At 44.3% G+C, this 15,254-nt stretch overlaps 3 protein-coding genes across 4 annotated transcripts; all 3 read left to right on the forward strand.

Annotated features, from left to right (window-relative positions):
• LOC122782779 (actin, alpha cardiac muscle) lies at nucleotides 1-3,107 on the forward strand. Its single transcript, XM_044047292.1, has 9 exons — nucleotides 1-55; nucleotides 1,071-1,221; nucleotides 1,326-1,454; nucleotides 1,622-1,732; nucleotides 1,828-1,912; nucleotides 2,047-2,208; nucleotides 2,295-2,486; nucleotides 2,589-2,770; nucleotides 2,861-3,107. The coding sequence occupies exons 2-9, from the start codon at nucleotides 1,093-1,095 to the stop codon at nucleotides 3,002-3,004; spliced, it is 1,134 nt and encodes a 377-aa protein (XP_043903227.1). The 5' UTR covers nucleotides 1-55; nucleotides 1,071-1,092; the 3' UTR covers nucleotides 3,005-3,107.
• A 757-nt stretch (nucleotides 3,108-3,864) lies between these two features.
• arhgap11a (Rho GTPase activating protein 11A) lies at nucleotides 3,865-10,678 on the forward strand. Of its 2 annotated transcripts, XM_044048146.1 has the most exons (12): nucleotides 3,865-4,504; nucleotides 5,420-5,487; nucleotides 5,570-5,666; nucleotides 5,764-6,020; nucleotides 6,118-6,281; nucleotides 6,380-6,520; nucleotides 6,708-6,782; nucleotides 7,130-7,303; nucleotides 7,396-7,525; nucleotides 7,628-7,736; nucleotides 8,355-8,469; nucleotides 8,564-10,678. In XM_044048146.1, exons 1-12 carry the CDS (start codon nucleotides 4,370-4,372, stop codon nucleotides 10,054-10,056), a joined length of 2,958 nt encoding a protein of 985 aa, XP_043904081.1. In that variant the 5' UTR covers nucleotides 3,865-4,369; the 3' UTR covers nucleotides 10,057-10,678. The 2 variants fall into 2 exon arrangements, with proteins under 2 accessions (XP_043904081.1, XP_043904082.1); XM_044048147.1 differs by lacking the exon at nucleotides 6,708-6,782.
• Nucleotides 10,679-11,597: 919 nt separating this feature from the next.
• grem1b (gremlin 1b) lies at nucleotides 11,598-13,748 on the forward strand. Its single transcript, XM_044047199.1, has 2 exons — nucleotides 11,598-12,225; nucleotides 12,544-13,748. The coding sequence occupies exon 2, from the start codon at nucleotides 12,545-12,547 to the stop codon at nucleotides 13,091-13,093; it is 549 nt and encodes a 182-aa protein (XP_043903134.1). The 5' UTR covers nucleotides 11,598-12,225; nucleotide 12,544; the 3' UTR covers nucleotides 13,094-13,748.
• The last annotated feature ends 1,506 nt before the right edge of the window (nucleotides 13,749-15,254 follow it).

The following is a 15,254-nucleotide window of genomic DNA, read 5'->3' on the forward strand; positions in this document are numbered from 1 at the left end:
CTCCTCACTCTCAGGCTTTGTCCCAGTGGAAGCATCCGTCTACCAGTGCACCTTGGTGAGTACATCTCACGGCTTGTTTCACTGTCTTCGTCTTTTGTCGTTTGTGTGATCGGTTTCATGGAGTCCGTTTGTTCCTCTATGATGAATGAATGAATGAATGAATGAATGAATGGACGATGTATCCTCAGTTGAGCGCAGTTAGAACAGGAGTTACTGTTAATGCTGGTTTGCTTCTCTTGGTGACTTTGAGGTTAAAACTGTAGTAATTAAATGATATAAAATATAGTCCATGATATGTGACGTTCCTGTGCAAATGCATAGACAGAGCCACACATGTCTGAAATATATCATCAACAGTGCTTAGAAGCAGGAGAGAAGCTGCTCCGATGAATGAGGTTAATGGACAGCTGAGGCACATGAGCCGCGTAGTAAAACAACCGCGTCACCGTGCACCGACAGACGGATGCTGCCCTGGCTCACTGACAGCCTCTCTCAGACCTGAAATAGCAGAAGATCCATGTGTCAGTTGTTTCACCCTTTTAAGCGCAGTGAAGTTGCAGTGCTGAAAATAGATCACAGATCTCTCTCTCTCTCTCTGTTATTCCCCTTTTTGGTGCTACTTCAGCAGCTATGAGCTGTCCTGGGGAAGAAAAAATCTGCCTGTGGAGATATGCTATCAGTAGTGGTTCAACAGGGTTAGGACCAAAATAGCATCCAAATGCATGTCTAATTAATTCTGTAAAGATAACGCCCGCTGTGGTGGGCCGTGTTAGCGTTTGCGAGTGATAATCTTGAGAGATGATGCTGGCAGGCCTTCACAGGCACAGTGGATTATGGCAAATACTTCTTCTAATCGTGAGCGATGGGTTGATTATGTCACTCACTTTTTTCCAGCTACAGCAGGCATAGTCACATCATCACATCATGTAGTGACAAACTGTGACTGCTAATTTATCACAGGCTTTCCCTGCTATGTGTTCTACGACGGTTTACACAGCTGCTGCTGTCCCTGACACCTTTCCTAAACCCTCTGGCCTTGTGTTTCCAACTACCTGCCCCTCACATTTTAGACCACCCCAGTAAAGCCTAATCATGTGTGACGACGATGAGACTACCGCCCTCGTGTGCGACAATGGCTCTGGCTTGGTCAAGGCTGGATTCGCCGGGGATGACGCTCCCCGTGCTGTCTTCCCTTCCATTGTTGGAAGGCCCCGCCACCAGGTACGCTTAAACGTGTCCCCCTTCAGAGCCCTTAGAATCTTATTATTGGTTAAGACTCTTAAAATGAAGTTTGTCTTATGTCGCTTTTGTGCTTCCTCCTTCAGGGTGTGATGGTGGGTATGGGTCAGAAGGACAGCTATGTAGGTGATGAGGCCCAGAGCAAGAGGGGTATCCTGACTCTGAAATACCCCATCGAGCATGGCATCATCACCAACTGGGATGACATGGAGAAGGTGTGTGTGTGAGATTAATTTACAACTTTCGTGGCAGCTGAACTACCACATTCTCGAGTATTCACAGCTACCATCACAAAGGCTGCTCTATTTTTAGTTCCTACACTTCATTTAACAGCCTAGTTGTTGTTGAGACTATCAGTGACGGCAGCTGTTGCTTTTGTCAGATCTGGCACCACACCTTTTACAATGAGCTGCGTGTGGCCCCTGAGGAGCATCCCACCCTGCTCACTGAGGCCCCCCTCAACCCCAAAGCCAACAGGGAGAAGATGACTCAGGTATAATAAAAATCACTCTACGATTTGCTCTGTTTTCGCACGTTTGTTCTCATGTTAAGACAAACATTAGACATTCTGCTTGCACTTTCTTGCAGATCATGTTTGAGACCTTCAACGTTCCTGCCATGTATGTGGCCATCCAGGCTGTGCTGTCCCTGTATGCCTCTGGTCGTACCACAGGTCAGTAAACTGCAGCTTTTTCTCGTGTACACGTTTATCCATGTCCAGTTATGCTCAAATAAAATAAAACAATTAAGTTTGTGTTAAAACCCGACACGCATCTGACTGACAGATTTAATTCCCGCTTACTAAAGGTATTGTGCTGGACTCTGGTGATGGTGTGACCCACAACGTCCCCATCTATGAGGGTTATGCTCTGCCACACGCCATCATGCGTCTGGATCTGGCCGGTCGTGACCTGACCGACTACCTGATGAAGATCCTGACTGAGCGTGGCTACTCTTTTGTCACAACTGGTAGGTCTATACTATCAGAATTATTTATTTTACTATGTATATGAGAGGTGTTCTTTTTCTCAATATGTGAATGTTCTGCTCCTTAGCTGAGCGTGAGATCGTGCGTGACATCAAGGAGAAGCTGTGCTACGTGGCTCTTGACTTTGAGAATGAGATGGCCACTGCTGCCTCCTCTTCCTCCCTGGAAAAGAGCTATGAGCTGCCCGACGGTCAGGTCATCACCATTGGTAATGAGCGTTTCCGTTGCCCAGAGACCCTCTTCCAGCCTTCCTTCATCGGTGAGTCATCGTAAACCAAACAAAAGTTTTTACTGCTCTCAGACATGCAGCATTTTTTCGTCTGTGACAACGCTAATCTGTATTTGGCCTCACCACTACCAGGTATGGAGTCCGCTGGTATCCATGAGACCGCCTACAACAGCATCATGAAGTGTGACATTGACATCCGCAAGGACCTGTACGCCAACAACGTGCTGTCTGGTGGCACCACCATGTACCCTGGTATTGCTGACCGTATGCAGAAGGAGATTACAGCCCTGGCCCCAAGCACAATGAAGATCAAGGTGAGGAAACAACACCAAATGTAATGAGGTTAATTCAATAAGTGAATAAAAAAATATATAAATTGACATGGCGGTTTATTACCTGTCTAGATCATTGCTCCACCTGAGAGGAAGTACTCTGTCTGGATCGGTGGCTCCATCCTGGCTTCCTTGTCCACCTTCCAGCAGATGTGGATCAGCAAGCAGGAGTACGACGAGGCGGGCCCCTCCATTGTCCACAGGAAATGCTTCTAAACACACAACCAACCTCCTTTTGTCCATGCATTTGTACGTTGTTTGTCTCCTGTACATATATGTGTAAGTTTTATTGTAATAAAGATAAGCCCATGTGAGAGTATCACCTGTACTGTTTGTGTGTGATTTGAATAACAACAACCTCTAGGCTAAGGCCATATAGGCAGTCACGACCACAAAGAAATTATAAATATGAATAAAAATCCAGCCATGGGTGCCTTACTTCGCTTAACAAATGAACATACCTAATAATACAAAGAAACAGAGAGTGTTTTGTTTATTTGAGTATTTTCTATATCTATTATTATTATTATTGCCATTTACAATTATTTATTACTATTAATTTTGCTTGCAGTTTCCATACTTCTAAACTTCACTGTTGACAACCATATATTGTTTTATTACTTGCTCATTAATGTGTTAGTCCTATTGTCGTCAGCAGGAATGTCTGACATTCTTATACATAGTTCACATTTTCATAGAAAACTAGCTTTGTGTGTTGGATGACAGTGGACGGAGGAGACGGGAGGGCGGCACCAAATTATATATAATTATAATACTAATCTCATTTAGGGCACCAACATGCATAGGGGCGGCCCTGGTAAGCATTCATACACGCAATAAAATCACTTAATTGTTTGTCTGGGTTTACTAATTTAAAGGTGCGAATCATTCCCATTACAGAAAAATCCGGTTGACAAAAAGCGTCCACCTCACCATTCATCTGCTCCGGTAGAAACCACCCCCGCCTTGTGGGGCAGCGCTGGTTCATAAAACACACGCCCTCGGGAATGTTATTCACTTCCAGCCAATCAGAGCGCCGAGCGCAGGGAGCGCCGCTGTTTGAATGCTGTGCGGAAGCTGCCAGGCAAACTAACCGATATGACGAGAGAGGTACACACAGCACAATGCAGTTAGCTAGCTGAGATAGTAAATGCGATTTATTGCGCGCATTTCCACGTCTACGAAGACATAAACAACTATTCAAAGTCGTGCGGTGACGCGAAGAAAAATCCCGATATAGTTTTTGTTATTCGTTATTGGGCTAACGTGACTCTTTAAACTGTCTCGCTAATAGCTAGCTAACTGCATTGCAGAAGAAGTTAGCTGTAATGTAACGCTGCGCAGGTCGTTAACAAGCGACGTGTGAGTTACTTTACTTTACTCTGTTGAGGTTTTAGCTGGTAGACTTTGATCGAACGCATTGTGAGCAGCTTCATGGAAGGATGACTTAAGCGTCGAAGGTTTAAAAAAAAATAGTAATACAAATCGAGAGGCTCGTGTCACGACGGAGCCACATGCGGATGTTGGCGTAGTCTAGTTCCGACAGAGGGGAGTTTTGAAAGAACGAGACGGGAGTGAATCATGAAAGTCATGGAGAAAAATGTGATGCGTTTAGTGGCCGTGCAGCATCTTCGCGCAGCCTACGGTATCAAGACAAAGAACTGGAACAAAAACAAAGCAGCCAGCTGCAAGTCGACAGCCAGCAACAACAACTCGGTGAGTTTAAGAGCATCAACATAACGTGTATTTAGCAGAATATGATTAGTTGTGACTCTGAAAATGTGTCATTTGATGGCAGAGCACGGATCAACAATAGAGCCAGCCTTTGACAGTGTTGTTCAGTCTGTTGAATTAAATTAGCATACAAGTGAAAGCTTGTCCCCACTGATGAGGCCCATTTGTTCACATGCTGTTCGCACCCATGTCAGTCAGTGCCGTCGCTTTGTTTGGCTGCGCTCGTTACTATTCGCACCATAAACTTCTTTATCAACAATAGAAAGCGAAGTCCAACACTTTCGATAGCTGGTGGATGTTTTCCTCCTAAATCTCTTGTGTCACATTTCTGCAATGGAAACTTGTTATTCAGGCAGCAGCGCGGTTCAAACATCTGGCAGTTAATATGGAAACGAACTACTGAAAGCCTTCTTTCTTCATGTGTACTCTACCTGTAATTGGTTCACAAGAGTCACAAGGTTTGTTGCAGCAGTCTGTGGCATTTCAAAGCAACGTCAAACATATGCATTTGCTGGATTAGCAAGTTAGGAACAAAAAAAAAACTGCCACCAACTTTGGTCTGTTATTAGAAAACTAATTCAAAATCCAAATGGGGTTATTTTGCTTTGGTGAAAATGACTGGGTGAATTGTGGAGGTCAAGAAGGAACATAAAGTGGCCGTTGAAGCTTTTCTTCATTCTTCTCCTAAGCATAGGAATGTTTGGCAGCCAGCCGTCACAGAGGAAACTTAAACAGTGAAATTCCGGTCCTGCCACAGAAAATGCTTGGTGTTTTTCAAACTGAATTCCCACAAACCACAAAAAACTATGAATTTGTGTTGCAGAATTGTTATCAATGCAAATCTAATTATGATTGAGCGTAACTGATCCTATTTTCGTTGTTTGATTTCTTCCCCAGACAAAGGTATTCGGAGTATCTCTGGAGAGCTTACCTTACTATAATATGGAAAGTGGAAGTGTGCCAAGGTTAGTTTCAATGCCAGATTACTTATACTTCAGTTGGGAGGTTGATTATTATTCTGACATAAATTCTTCTTTGTCTTTCTAGCTTTCTGGTTGATGCGTGTATGGTGCTGCTGGCACATGTTGACACAGAGGGGCTGTTCAGAAAATCGGGCTCCGTCATTCGCCTGAAAGCACTCAGGGTGAGTGATGGCTGAAGTTGACCTTGCTGTCATTGTCAGACCATGACCCTGTGGAACCGTTTTTAACACAACTGAGCCGTGTGTTCTGTCTGTCCAGGCCAGACTGGATGCGGGTGAGGAGTGTCTGTCCACTGCCCTTCCATGTGATGTAGCCGGCCTGGTCAAGCAGTTCTTCAGGGAGCTGCCAGACCCTGTGCTCCCCACAGAGCTGCAGGAGGCTTTCCTCAAGGCCCAGCAACTCCCCACCGAAGAGGACAGGACCTCTGCCACCATGCTGATGTCCTGTGTACTGCCTGATAGAAATCTCGGTGTCCTGCATCACTTTTTTGACTTCCTCTATAACGTGTCTAAGAGGTAACATAAACCCATTTATTTAAATTAGCTTACTCACATGCCATCTGCCTACTATTTTCTCATCAATCTTTACTTGTTTTATCTTGATCAACCACAGGAGTGAAGAGAATAAGATGGACAGCAATAACTTGTCTTTAATATTAGCCCCCAACCTCCTTCACTCTGGAGATGGCACAGAGAAGATGAACGCCAACACCGAAAAACGCCTAAAGCTCCAGGCAGCTGTAGTTCAGTGCTTCATAGAGAATGCCCCAAACTTTGGTAAGATGTGAAGAATCTCGCCTGTTCTTCTTCTTTTTAGTGTCCGTCTACACTTTTGCGTTGAAGTACTCAGGTGTTTGTTGTATTTTTTGTGTCAGGTGTGTTACCGCAGTTCCTCGTGACAAAGGTTCCAGCTATGATGGGCTGTGAAGCGGATATTCTGTCACCCACTCACAACGAACTCAGGGAGCTGGACTTAAACTCAGGGATGAAAAGGAAAAGCAGACGCAGCTTCGGAGGTAAGTCTAGACCGTTATTAGAGAATGAATTTCAACATCTTTCCTCTGAGCTTAAGCCTCAATCCATTCAAAACAGCTCTATATGGATGTTTGGAGCTCTGTATGGTAGAATTTTAACATTATTTAAGTTTTGAAAGAGCTTCACATTAAATAATAATGGTAAATTCTGGTTTGTCTCACATTTCAGATATGGTCAGTTGTGCTCTGAATAAGATAAAAACTAATAGAACACCCACAAATGTCACCCAGTCAGACAGTTTTGGTATGTACCGTGGTCCGATGCCGCTTGTCATGTGGCATGATGATTGAACTACACTTGCAATACGCTTCTTGCCATTCAAACATAATCAAACACAATGAATCCTCTAGAAAGCAGAACACTGGCGCTGCACAAATGGCGAGTTAAGTGTTATTTAATTCATGTGAAATCACGCCCGCATTCTATAGGCTTGTCTTGGCCCGCCTCTGACATCTGCATGAACCTGCTCGTTTCTCTCGGCGCTTTTGGCTCAGAATCATCTCTGGAATCTGTTCAAGTGTATAAATCCAACATAATTTGAAGATTGTGAATTCATTCATTTTGTGATTTTCGTTTGTTTTCTCGTCAAGTCTTTTCTTCTGCAACTCCTGTGATTGGAACGCCCACATCCAAGCGCAAGCTTCCTTTGGAGTCGGGTCACTCGTTTGGATTCTCAAACAAGAAACGCAGATCTGTCAAAAAGAACCTGGGCATGGATTTACTTCCTAATATGCTGTTCCACGGAGCGTCCACTCCTGATTCAGGTATTGATGAAAGCGATCACTAACCCGTTTATTTAGCGGTCTGCTTCGTGGTTGAGTTTACATGGTTCTTCGTCCTTCTTGTGTTCTTATAGTTTCCAGTGCCTCCGGGGTCTTGGAATCTTCACAAAATGCCCCGTCCTCTGCGGGGAGGTCAAGAAGACATTCAGCGACCTCTGTGAGGAGGAAGAGCCGACGACTTAGTAGCAGACATGCTGTCAACAGGTACGCGCTTTTTGTCAAACTGGGACTTGTAATTAACTCCAACAAAACAAATGGTCCCGCTTGACTTTTTGTGACTGATATTTGAATGCACGTCCTTTTCAGAGTGGAATCTGGAAGAACCGGCTGCTTTTCTCCCAAAGTCGGCAAAAAAGAAGCTCCACGCAAGTCTCTGCGCTTGCGCTTTAGCCTGGGGAAGAGCAGCAAAGATGCTGTAAGTGTGGTCGTCTGACAGACTCCATATTAACGTGAATATTCGGGGTATTTTCGGCAATCATTTTTCATTAAAAATCCGATGTTTGCACATGGGGTGGGATGTTTGGGTTAACTGGTGCACAGGAGCACTTTGGTATTGTCTTATGCACTTAATTTACCTTAAATCTAATGTATGCATGGTTTTTACAACAATTTAATTGTTAGATTAATACTAGAAAGTTGTGTTCATACTTGTATGGTACTAATTCAGGGGATATTTCCCATACACATTTTGAGCACTCGCGTGACTGAATGTTAATTACTTAAGTACTTACAAAAACAAACACTGTGACCGGTTTTAGGTTCATTGGGGTGAACTGGTAAAGGTGCATGCCATTTATTTTTTTGCTTTGAAGTGTATATTCTTGGCTTAATAAAAAAACAAAAACAAATCCAGTATCTTGTTTCTTCTGAGTGATTTTCATCACCCTCTGAAGAACTAACCCCAATATGCATGTAATTAACGTGGGTAACTTTGGGTCGTTTGACATCTGTGGGATCCTTTTTTAACACAATTTTAAAGCCTAATCCTCCTTTTTAAGTTTCTTTCATTTCTCATTCCATGCTGGTGATAAAGGGTTCTGGGTCCATTGGCTGGCGTCTTGCCAAGCAGGAGAGCACCACCGGTTTTCATTTCACCAAAGAGACAGACTTCAGTCCTTCAGCTGCTCCGAGGAAAACGGAATGCAAGAGTGAGTATCCGTTAAACACGTCCCTATAAGTACATGGTAGAGGTTTTACTTTTAAAACTTCATATAATAATTCATATTTATCTTCTTTTCATAGACGCCAAGTACATCAGTAAGTCTGAGGACAACCTCCTGACTCCCCAGTGCGACTCAAGTGTCCACCAGATTTCCTGGAGCGGGGAGACTCCCGTAGGAGCCAAAGCTTTCTGCACCGCGTCGTTCACAGATACACCCATGAGCATGTGCCTTAAGAACACCTGCGTGTCCGAGCCCGCCATCGTCGCCTCAAAGTCCCCGGCTTTAACCAGCCTCCCCAAGAAGCTGTGCTGTGCTTCCAGCTCCGAGAGCCTCGACAGCGAAAGCTCCATCACTGAGCCCCGAAACCAGGGTCCCGCCCTGCTGAAGATCAAGAAGGTCTTCACAGAGTCGGGACGTGACCTCCAGGCTGCCGTACAGGACTTCTGCAGCCCCGCTGTAGCAAAAGCACCAGGTGGCACCACAGTCCTTCCGCCAGGGACGCCTGTGGCCACAGTTCTGTCCGTAGACACCGAGGCCTTCAGTTGTCAGACTAAGCAGAGCTTTCTGGCTCATGAACAGAACATTACCTTTGGTCAGTTTGAGATCGCTGCTTTGTCTCCGTTGCATATTGATAGCGTCCTGCTTGAATCCAGTGTGTATTCTAGTCCAGTGTTAAAAGCGGCCGATAAAGGTTCTCCAGGTGCAGCTCCTCTCCGTAGTCCTCATAGCTCCATGGTGGGAGATGATGAAAATGAGATGGAGCAGATCAACTGCAGCAGGTTGATTGACGCCCTGGACATCCAGAGCCCTGCGCACTTCAGACAGGACGTCGCCTCTGGGCTGCAGTCCACTCCGTTCAAGCTGGAACTCGACTTCAGACATGAGCTCGGTACGCCGCCCAGAGACGGTACCACAGTCGGCACGGTACATGACAAAGACGAGTTCTCCCCGGAGATCGGCACCAAAGCCCCACCCCTGCCGCCGCTGTCGCCGCACAGCCTCGAGGCCGAGAAGCGGCGAGTGGCCGACCACATTCAACACTTCAACAAACTCACCCTTCACTCTCCCAGAGGCTCCAAGATCAAACACATCCGCTCACCGCTCAAGTTCCAGCGCACGCCCGTGCGTCAGACGGTCCGCAGGATCAACTCTCTTGTGGGAGACGGCAAGAGACCCGGGAGGGTTTCCACCACCAAACAGATCAGTCAGGTCGTGAAGGCGGTGAGCCTGGAGAGCGGCCTCTCCCCACATCCACAGCTGCGTCCTTTCGGCGAGGAAGAGCCACCCCTGGTGCGGGCCAACAGCATGCGTCACAAAAGGAAACCGCCTCCCGTGCCACCAAAGAAGCAGAGCACCTTGGCCCGCAAGCCCACGTCCTGCGCTTTAGGCGACGTGACCAACAAAGTCCAACCAAAGACCAAAGTGGACTCTTCTGTCCCAGAGTCGACAGAAGCTAAGAAGCCTCCAGTGCAGCAGGTGGCAGAAAAAGAAATGAACCATTATCGAGGTTCACCCAGATACCCTCTGAACCAGGCACGCCTGATGTCTGCTACCAAGCCTGTAGATTTATAGAACTTTTTATTTTTTTACTTTTTTTTGGTTCCTCACTATGCAGGTCTCTGGTCAAACTGATTGACAATAAACATTCCAGCTTCTATTGTCCAGATTTTCAGGGTTTTAATTTATTTTTTTAGCTACAGTAGGTGCTGTTTGTGTTGTGTTAAGGGGCCTTTATTGGGAGATGTTAATATGCCTTATTTGTTTTTACTTAAAAAAAAAAATTAAGTTTGTCTTCTTCACACCAGCCAACAAGATTATTATGCTCCGTAGTTTCAAATAGCGATTCATTTACAGGCCAAATGACGTGATGTGACTGAGGGTATGACTGGAAACACTTTGATCGAGACGTATGCTTTTTATTTATGCATTTTATATCTTATCCTTAGTTAGATGTTTACCGAAGTCTGAGGTTGTCTTTATGTCGGACGTTTATTGTCTTACAGTTTTTCTCGTGAGCGGAGAAGAAAAAAAATTGCACCTTTTTGTTGGATTTCTTGAAAGGAAAAAAAAAAAACCCAAGCAGTATTGATGAAATCATCTGTCTCTATTGCAGTCCATTGATTTCACAACCATCAAACTGTAAGATTTTGCCTTGTGAAACTGCTTCAGATCAATAAAATCGGACTACATGTAACTGTGTGTGCTGGTACTCTTTGGAGCCACAAGGGGGAGTCCTGCAATTACTTCTGACACTTGTAAGTGTTTGGGAATTGTTTTTCTTTTTAAACTGAGGCTGAATCATCTGGCCACTGACTTGTTTTAAATATAATCAGTTTAATTTATTTACTTTAAGCCGATTTTTCAGCCTCGGTGGAACATGAACACAGTTACCAGTGAAAATATGAAACAGGATTAGACTGCGTGGAGAATTAATGTCAAATTAGAGTCTTTTCTGTCGTTACAGCTCCTTAATATCACTGTTTGAGATTTAACTCTATGTTCAGTCATTGGTTTATTACAGATTCTGGTTAGTTTATGGCTTGAAAGGTTTTTTATCTTTTTTTGTTCCTGAAACATCATTTTATAATGGTTTTATGGAGCATTACTGACAGCTTTACATATGATTATTAACTCATAATGTTTTAAATGTCATTGTTTTGAGTTGCCAGGTTGTGAAAATCCCCTTTAGCTTCATTCTACTGTATTATTCTAAAGATATAATAGAAGAGATCATTGCTATTTGGTCTATAAGAAGCCACTTGAGGAACAATAAACATCTGCAGTGTATCTGGACCATATTTAACTTTGCCAACACTTTAATTTAAGCATCATCTGCAGGGACTTTTCACATCTTTTAACACTATTTGGCAACCCAAAAGGTGACTCTTGATAGATGGATTAAACTGATTTGTAAATCATTGATGCACGCTTACTTATCAGCAGGTCTTACAGGTTACAATTTAGCAAGCAATCCACTTCATCTAAGAGTCAATGTTTGTCTTTATTACGTTTAAAAAAAGGGCTGATAAAAAAAAAAAAGGTGCATGTGCATGTATCATTTAAACAATAAGACGAAAACGCAGCTTTCCGGGGAGAGAAATCACTCGTGACTCATTGACTTGACGCGCGTTGGCTCAGCCTCGTCTCTGGCACTCGCACTTGTCTATAATGAGTTGACTCTGACTTTTAAAATGCTGTCCGCGCTGAGGATTCGCAGGTGTGCGCTGTCATGTCATTGTATCCAAGATTACATTTCCATTTTTTCGATTTTTTATCATCATCATCATCATCAGACTTGTGATAAAAAAAGCTGTTTTACTTTTTCCATGTGCGCACAAACGTCAGGCCCTCTCTCCCCCCTCCTCCTCCTCTTATTCCCTGCCTGCCTGCCCTCTCTGTTCCTCGGTTGTGTGTTTTCTTGAAGTGGGTTCAGGGAAGTGTTGAGGGGGCGGATAGTTTTGATTTTCTCTACATCGCGTCGAGCCAATAATGTCGAGGGGAACTGTTGTGCACATCTCAGCTGGCAGACATTTAAAAGGGAGACAGTCCGGCGCTGAAGCAATTTGTATTACACCCCTCCAACCAACCCCCCCACCCGGCCCCTGTCTATGGAGCGGTTAGTCTCCCACCCATCCACAGTCCCGCCAGTGTACAGTCGACGGCAGTAGGTGCCCATCACCTAAGGAAGGTGCCTCCGAGGACTGACAGGATCACATCACGGTGCTTGTTGCATTCGAACGCGTGAGTAAATTCACTTTATTTATTCTCAAAAAAACCCACTCACGTGCAAGAATGGCACCATTCTTTGCGTAATGGGTAACGCTTTGGTTCTAAAATGTTTAAGCATGATTGAAATCATGCATTTATCTTTTTCACTAAGGTATTTGGACACAAGTCATGTGATTTTTTTCATGCGTTTCCAAAAAAAAAAAAAAAAGTGGGGGGAAAGTGAACTCTATCCGTGCGTTTTTACGCAGCGTAAAAGCTTTGACAGCTGTGCGTAACCCGTCCAGAGTTGAAACGGCGTAGATGATGAATTCTTTTCTTCTTCTCCCCAAGGATGGCCAACTCGGCGCGTATCTTCTGCGGAATGGTTCTCATCATGGGGCTGCTTTCCTCTCCCGTGGACTCAAAAAGAAACCGGGGTTCACAAGGCGCCATTCCTCATCCTGACAAAAGCAACCCAAACGAATCGGAGCAGCAACCGCAGCCTCCACAGGCGGGCTCCGGGTCCCGGCAGAGGCAGGGGTCGTCCTCGCCGGCCGACGAGGTGCTGGAGTCCAGCCAGGAAGCTTTGCATGTCACGGAGCGGCAGTATTTGAAACGGGACTGGTGCAAGACGCAGCCGCTCAAGCAGACCATCCACGAGGAAGGCTGCGTCAGCCGCACCATCATCAACCGCTTCTGCTACGGACAGTGCAACTCCTTCTACATCCCCAGGCACATCCGCAGGGAGGAGGGCGCCTTCCAGTCCTGCTCGTTTTGCAAGCCCAAGCGTTTCACCACCATGACTTTCACTTTGAGCTGTCCGGACCAGCAGCCGCCCACCAAGAAGAAGCGCATCCAGCGCGTCAAACAGTGCCGCTGTATATCCATAGACCTGGACTAAAACACACACACACACACACACACACACACAGCTGTGTCGTGTTGTGTTGCGCGCGCCAAGACAACACGTGTCTTATCTTAGGGTCTCCACCTTGGGGAAGTAGGATGACTTTTTAGGCTGCTTACATCGACTGTGATCGTCTTCTTGCACAGCGCGTGAATAACACATGGACATGCAACTCGTGATGAACTTTTTTTTTTTTTTTCTCGTTGCCAAGTTTGAAAATATCACTGCATCACTGCATCACTGCACGGGAACGCGGACTTGGAATGGGCAGGTTTTACGCACGGCTTCCTCTCCCCCAGTGAGACTTCTTATACACACACAGGCCCCGGTTTATTTAACAAGTCACTGCTCTAAACACTCGTTTGGACAGGAACACATCCCTGTACCGTTTTTTTTTTGTTTTTTTTTCTTAATGATGCGTTTATATTTCTTTGTTTAACTGGTTGTTTCCACTGTGTGGAATTTGATGGACGAGTGGCGATTATTTGTAAATGGAAAAATGTGATTTTTATTCCGCTATTGCTTTAAGAGTCCACCAGTGAAGATCTTTCATCCTGCCTACTCAAATGTAGACACTAGGCTTCTTCTTTCTGGACTATGTACAGTGGTTTATACAATATTGAGATTAAATAGTTGTGGAATGTAAAAATCAACTCTGATGTAACCCGGTTTGTTTGTTCATTCATTCATTTGATGAAATGATCCATGGAAACATAAAATAAATGGATGCTGGGATAGTGTGCATATCATTTTCATAACTGGTTATGTGACAAAAGAGGAGTCATTTTTCTGCCCAAACCTGACCAATAAGTTCAATAAACAGGTTCCAATCATTAAAAAAAAAACTTACTTTATGTGCAAAACATTATTTTTTTTTAAATGTACGAAAGGAAGTGACTTATGGTCTAAACATGAAGTGTGAATGAGTGACTCATTCTAAGTCAGTGTTTATCAAACGGCCTGAACGGGTGAATCATTGAATTACTTGACATAAATGGCACATTTAGGCCCGATGGAAGAGTTGTGAGTGATCCGTTGAACACACGCAGCATTTCAAAGAACCAAAGTCTTCCGCATCCATGAGTTTATTCTTGAAATTTAAAACAATTCCATAAAATGTAGAGAGCGTCCACACAAGAGCTACTGAAGGCCGTGGGAGCCAACATAAAAAAACAGTGAGTCCTTGTTCAGTATCAGCTCACACATATTTGTTCTTCAAACTCTCTTAAGTCAAACATAGCTGGATAAGGTTACGATCTCAATATCTCTTTTATACAAAATAAATGGCACACGTGAAAGACTTTGGAGGGTAAAAAATAAAGAGGAAGGAATTCAAGGATATCACGCTAGTGGAAGTTTGTCTGAGGTATAGCAACTCGCATGGCTCCGGGCGACACGCGTCAATGTTTTCTTTCCAAAATACAATTATCGTCTTTCCAAAAATCCCGCACGTGAAAATATATCGTCCATCGAGCGGCAACTCAGTCCAATTACAACTCTTTTTCCTTTTTCTGTCTGGCATAAAATAAATCTTCGCTTACATAAATATAGTCTTTCTCTAATCGCACAGGTGACGTCTGACGTTTAAATATTGAAAAAAAAAAAAAAAGGATGGATTTTTATCATTAAACAATACAATTTGTGAATTTTTCTTTTTTTAACGAGGAAACCATAACTTTGCATAGGAAAAGAGGTGCAAAAAAAAGTGCAAGACACGCCGTTAGCATAACATGGGAGTGTGTGGCAGCTACTACAAGCAGGAAAGTGCTTAAACTTGTGCCGGGCACAATCTGACATACAGCACTCGATGAGGGATTAAAGGTATTTAGTGTTAAGTACGTACGATATTAGTTATTGGGCAAAAATCTAATCTCTTCTAATCATAAGAAACCCGATTGTTCTACTCTCTTTTGGTCTAGTGCAACAGACACACACACAAGTCTCACTCGCGTTCAAACACAACACGTCTTTATCTGCACTTGCAGCCCACTCGCGGATCATTTATCACACTTCTGAAAGCTGCACAGTCCCCGCCACTTCTATAACATGACATATTTACAATAGGCGTAATGAGCCACGGTGGACGAGCGGCTACGTCCACTGCAGCGGGAGAAAGATGGAGAGATTTCCCCTCCCTCAGATTATGTTCTAACAA

The sequence above is a fragment of the Solea senegalensis genome, linkage group LG16, assembly GCF_019176455.1.
Source record: "Solea senegalensis isolate Sse05_10M linkage group LG16, IFAPA_SoseM_1, whole genome shotgun sequence".
Lineage (NCBI taxonomy): Eukaryota > Metazoa > Chordata > Actinopteri > Pleuronectiformes > Soleidae > Solea > Solea senegalensis.

Bases quoted from the DNA above. Each gene is read 5' to 3' on its own strand.
- LOC122782779 (XM_044047292.1), top strand. From the start codon at position 1,093: ATGTGTGACGACGATGAGACTACCGCCCTCGTGTGCGACAATGGCTCT. The intron at 1,222-1,325 runs GTACGCTTAAAC...TTCCTCCTTCAG, and splicing joins TTGGAAGGCCCCGCCACCAG to GGTGTGATGGTGGGTATGGG. The intron at 1,733-1,827 runs GTATAATAAAAA...ACTTTCTTGCAG, and splicing joins ACAGGGAGAAGATGACTCAG to ATCATGTTTGAGACCTTCAA.
- arhgap11a (XM_044048146.1), top strand. From the start codon at position 4,370: ATGAAAGTCATGGAGAAAAATGTGATGCGTTTAGTGGCCGTGCAGCAT. The intron at 5,667-5,763 runs GTGAGTGATGGC...CTGTCTGTCCAG, and splicing joins TTCGCCTGAAAGCACTCAGG to GCCAGACTGGATGCGGGTGA. The intron at 6,521-6,707 runs GTAAGTCTAGAC...CTCACATTTCAG, and splicing joins AAGCAGACGCAGCTTCGGAG to ATATGGTCAGTTGTGCTCTG.
- grem1b (XM_044047199.1), top strand. From the start codon at position 12,545: ATGGCCAACTCGGCGCGTATCTTCTGCGGAATGGTTCTCATCATGGGG.